Below are 5271 nucleotides of genomic sequence, written 5' to 3'. Positions count from 1 at the left end.
GGGGGTCGATAATCAATGCAAAGTATTTCAGGAACTGGCTTCCCTGGTATCTTTGCATGGCAGGACTACTGGTGCTGACATTTTTAATGCCTTTCAAAAAGTCATTGATGATTTAAATTTGCCATGGGATGCGTTGGTAGGCGTGACGACTGATGGGGCGCCAGCCATGGTTGGGGAGCAAAATGGGTTTATTGGCTGCTTGAAAAGGCACTTAGGTGAGAAGGCTGTCCATTTAAAAAATTATCACTGCATAATCCACCAGGAGGCATTATGTGCAAAACATTTGAAATTCACTCAAGTGATGGACTTTGTTGTGAAAACGGTTAATTTTGTCCGTGCACGCTCTTTAAATCACTGATTATTTCAGGCGTTTCTAGAAGAGGTAAAGGCGGATTACGGTGATGTCCTATATCACACCGATGTTCGATGGCTTAGTCGTGGCAATGTGCTGAAGCGATTCTTTGCTTTACGGCACGAAATAAAAGCATTCCTTGATGAAAAGGGAATGGACACTTCTGTCATGCTAGATATTGACTGGGTAGCCGACTTTGCTTTTCTGACTGACCTGACAGGCCATTTCAATGCTTTAAATTTACAGTTGCAAGGAAGCCAAAATCTCATATCGGATCTGTTTGAGGCAGTTTGTGCCTTTGAAATAAAGTTAAGGCTTCTGACAGCCCAACTGGAGAAAGGGATGCTGGCACACTACCCCGCATGTGCAGAGGTTTTCCCCCATGACAAGTATGGAGGGTGGTATCGGCATGTGAAGGTCCTGAAGGAACTGCAAAATGTTTTTGAGAATCGTTTCTTACAATTCAAATCCCAGCGAGCCTCTTTTAAACTTTTTGCAGACCCTTTCTCAGCTGATGTTGACAGTGTGCAACCTGAACTGCAACTGGAACTGATTGCACTTCAGTGCTGTAGTGCCCTCAAAAATAAGCACAGAGAGATGCCTTTATTAGTCTTCTATCAGTCTCTGGACACTGCGCAATTCCCCAATCTTTCACGGGAAGCATTAAAGATGGTTTCTATGTTTGGCAGTACTTACATTTGTGAGCAAGTTTTTTCACAAATGAAACTACATAAATCCAGCCTAAGGACAAGACTAACTGACCAACATCTCCATGCTATCCTGAGAGTAGGAACAACCTCACTGGAGCCCGAGATCCAGAAACTGACAGCTGAGAAACGCTGCAATGTTTCTCACTGATCAACTATGTCTGGTTCACTGTTTCATCCTGTATGATTTGGGGAAATGTATAGTACAATCTGTACGTTTTAAATACAAATAAAATGGTACACCTCCAAAAATATGTTTTTTCCAACTGCCATAGTGTTTGGTTGGGGGAAAGGGGGCCATGGGGCATAATGTTTGGTTGGATGTGAGGGGGCCATGGGGCATAATGTTTGGTTGGGGGTGAGGGGGCCATGGAGCATAGTGTTTGGTTGGGGGTGAGGGACATGGGGCATAGTGTTTGGTTGGGGGTGATGGTGCCATGGGGAATAGTGTTTGGTTGGGGGTGAGGGGCATGGGGCATAATGTTTGGTTGGGGGTGAGGGAGCCAAGGGGCATAGTGTTTGGTTGGATGTGAGGGGGCCATGGAGCATAGTGTTTGGTTGGGGGTGAGGGAGCCATGGGGCATAATGTTTGGTTTGGGGTGAGGGAGCCATGGGAACATAGTGTTTGGTTGGGGGTTAGGGGGCCATGGGGCATAGTGTTTGGTTGGGGGTGAGGGACATGGGGCATAGTGTTTGGTTGGGGGTGAGGGTGCCATGGGGCATAATGTTTGGTTGGGGGTGAGGGAGCCAAGGGGCATAGTGTTTGGTTGGGAGTGAGGGGGCCATGGAGCATAGTGTTTGGTTGGGGGTGTGGGACATGGGGCATAATGTTTGGTTGGGGGTGAGGGAGCCATGGGGCATAGTGTTTGGTTGGGGGTGAGGGACATGGGGCATAATGTTTGGTTGGGGGTGAGGGAGCCATGGGGCATAGTGTTTGGTTGGGGGTGAGGGGGCCATGGGGCATAGTGTTTGGTTGGGGGTGAGGGGGCCATGGAGCATAGTGTTTGGTTGGGGGTGAGGGGGCCATGGAGCATAGTGTTTGGTTGGGGGTGAGGGACATGGGGCATAATGTTTGGTTGGGGGTGAGGGGGCCATGGGGCATAGTGTTTGGTTGGGGGTGAGGGACATGGGGCATAGTGTTTGGTTGGGGGTGAGGGTGCCATGGGGCATAATGTTTGGTTGGGGGTGAGGGAGCCATGGGGCATAATGTTTGGTTGGGGGTGAGGGAGCCATGGGGCATAGTGTTTGGTTGGGGGTGAGGGTGCCATGGGGCATAGTGTTTGGTTGGGGGTGACGGGGCCATGGAGCATAGTGTTTGGTTGGGGGTGAGGGACATGGGGCATAATGTTTGGTTGGGGGTGAGGGAGCCATGGGGCATAGTGTTTGGTTGGGGGTGAGGGAGCCATGGGGCATAATGTTTGGTTGGGGGTGAGGGAGCCATGGGGCATAGTGTTTGGTTGGGGGTGAGGGGGCCAAGGGGCATAGTGTTTGGTTGGGGGTGACGGGGCCATGGAGCATAGTGTTTGGTTGGGGGTGAGGGACATGGGGCATAATGTTTGGTTGGGGGTGAGGGAGCCATGGGGCATAGTGTTTGGTTGGGGGTGAGGGAGCCATGGGGCATAATGTTTGGTTGGGGGTGAGGGAGCCATGGGGCATAGTGTTTGGTTGGGGGTGAGGGGGCCAAGGGGCATAGTGTTTGGTTGGGGGTGAGGGACATGGGGCATAGTGTTGCACTCCAAGAGTGAACCCAATAATAAAGCTAAAACAGGCACAGTTGGGAGATGTTCATCTTTGGCTTTTTGAGGAAACCTGACTCAACGAAGGCCATACTCCTCTTGGGCAACCCAAATAGCAAACTGTAGCAGTCCAAAATGACGGCATGTCCAATCTAGGGTCAATAAAATATATATAAGTTAACTAAACATGCGAGATACAATAACTAAATAGAAATAAATTATAACAATGGAAAATGTGTAGTACAAAATGTAAGTTTGAAATGCAAATAAAAATCGTTACCCCTCAAAAACATTATTTTTCCATGTGTTTAGTAGAAATTGGGGGTTTAAAAAGCCTCCTGCCACGCCCCGCCTACAGCCCCGCCCACATTTACTTTTCGGCCCACTATAGCCCTCATGTAAGGTACTTTCGGCCCTCTGTCAAAATCAGTTGTGCACCCCTGGATTAGAGTATGCGGAGGGGTCGGTGAGGATAGGCTGCAACAGTGGAAGTAATGTTTCCGCTGTTATGTTGCAGTTGTTTCTTGAGCATATGAGAGGGGCTATGTTTTGCTGGTTGTTAGTTGTTGACACAAACATTATGCTACCAACCAGTAGTGTTTTTTTTCTCTGCACAATTATAACTTTCACATTTAGTCAGGTTATAGTCTACGAAGGCTTGACGGTTGCACTCTCCGCAGTTCTTTGGACAAAAGAAACATGAAACATTTAACAGATTGTTAGAGCCATTAATGGAAACATTTGGGCCCAAAAACTCATAAACTCATAAAATGGTTGTCAGCGACAACAAATGTCTGATGATAGGTCAAGTCAGCACCCTGGCAGTTCCGTATGGATATTGTTGTTTTGCACTCTTTTTACAAGTTGTAGTGCGATTTTCATCATCACACACGACTATGGCATTAGGTGTGGTGCATGTGATTATCAAGGTCCATGTAGCATCCGGCATCAACCTGTTTCTGACTGAAAATGCGTCTGCTTGGCTGGTCAGGAGCACCCACAGCAAGATTACATCTATCCCTGTCATGGAACATTATGTTCTTGGTGTTAGCCTAGTAGTAGGGATATAAACAGGAACATCATCATTTTTCAAAAGTACAACATAAGCACTTCCCACCCCTTTGCTTAACACCTCCTCAGCTTCAGGTTTCTTATTGGGATGGTGAACGCACACCTTCTTTCCAGTGCTACCAAAACCACCCTCACCTCTCTGTGTGGTATCAGGGGCTTTTTTGTTTTCAATCACTTGGGGAACAACTGTCTGCTCAAAAATCAATTGTGCAATACAGTCATATTTGGTCAATGGTACCTCAGATGCATGTGTGTTGTGTAGGAGCACACAAATAGTTCCCCAGTAATCTGGGTCAATCACATCTTGCAGCACATCAGTGCCTTTCTTCACCAGACCTGATCGGGTGGCAGTGCATCCATAAGTGCCAGCTGGCAGCTTAATTCCAAAGCCTAGCGATATAGATTTGGTTTGTCCTACTGTTATTATATCATCCTCAAATGTAAAGAGTTCTAGTTCAATACTGCCTGCTGTTGCTTGTGTGGATAGTGTTTTACTTCCCAGCACATGGGGCATTGGGCTGCAGCTTGCTTGGCTTCATTACTAAACGGCGCAGCCAGCGAGGTGTCAGAGGGCATGTGTGCATCTACATGTCCAATAAAGATCTTGTTCCTTTCCCCCTTGCTCCACATTTCTTCCCAGATTTCTGCCCCCCCCCCTATATTGGAGTGTTCTTGATCTTCCACTCGTCTTGCCGCCATGCCGGCGCCCAATGAGTCAGGCCTTCATAAGTAGCCAAACTGTCTGTGTATATGTATACAGTCTCTGTGTCTTTCACCTGCTCAATCACGCTGGCCACCGCTTGCAGTTCAGCATACTGACTCAATCACCCTACTCCTTCTCTCATTAACAGTGTCTGTCGTTGGTGTTTGGAATGCAACTGCTTGCCAGCATCTCTGTCCTTTTTCATACTTAGCAGTGTCTTCCGTGAACCAGGAATTCTTCTGTGCTTCTTCTGACAATGTATCGTAGGCATGTGTGACTTTGAAGGGAGATTCTGGCACAGCTGCAGGAGTGCTCTGTTCAGGCATTGTTTCCAAATTCGCAGCTTCCAGAAAAAGTTCTTGCAACTTGAATACTCCTGTATGACCAGTCTTGGCATGTTGTTGCAGATAAAATTTCCACTTGACATGAGTGCAATATTGTGCTCTGCCAATCTTTCCTCCCACGACAACTTGACACACCAAGCCCATGATAGGTATTTGTGTGCAAATTATCACTGGCTACTCACCTGTAATGTGTTCAGTTTCAACTAGAGCCCAATATACTGCAGACATGTGCTTCTCAAGCAGAGTATATCTCATCATAGTGTCTGTGAGTTTCCTCAACCATAAACCTTGCAGCACTCTTTTCCACCCCTGCTTTTGCCACAAATGCTACACAGCAACATCACTGTAGATAAAAACT

General features: G+C 47.4%; 1 protein-coding gene across 1 annotated transcript; it reads right to left on the bottom strand.

Moving 5' to 3' along the window:
• Positions 1-3828: 3828 nt before the first annotated feature.
• On the bottom strand, positions 3829-4380 carry LOC138452869 (uncharacterized). Its single transcript, XM_069605218.1, has one exon. It carries the CDS (start codon positions 4378-4380, stop codon positions 3829-3831), a length of 552 nt encoding a protein of 183 aa, XP_069461319.1.
• Between the last annotated feature and the right edge of the window lie 891 nt (positions 4381-5271).

This window comes from Ambystoma mexicanum, chromosome 4p (genome assembly GCF_040938575.1).
Source record: "Ambystoma mexicanum isolate Mex_15411 chromosome 4p, UKY_AmexF1_1, whole genome shotgun sequence".
Lineage (NCBI taxonomy): Eukaryota > Metazoa > Chordata > Amphibia > Caudata > Ambystomatidae > Ambystoma > Ambystoma mexicanum.
The sequence above is the reverse complement of the archived record's forward strand: the minus strand, read 5'-3'. Positions and strand labels throughout refer to the sequence as shown.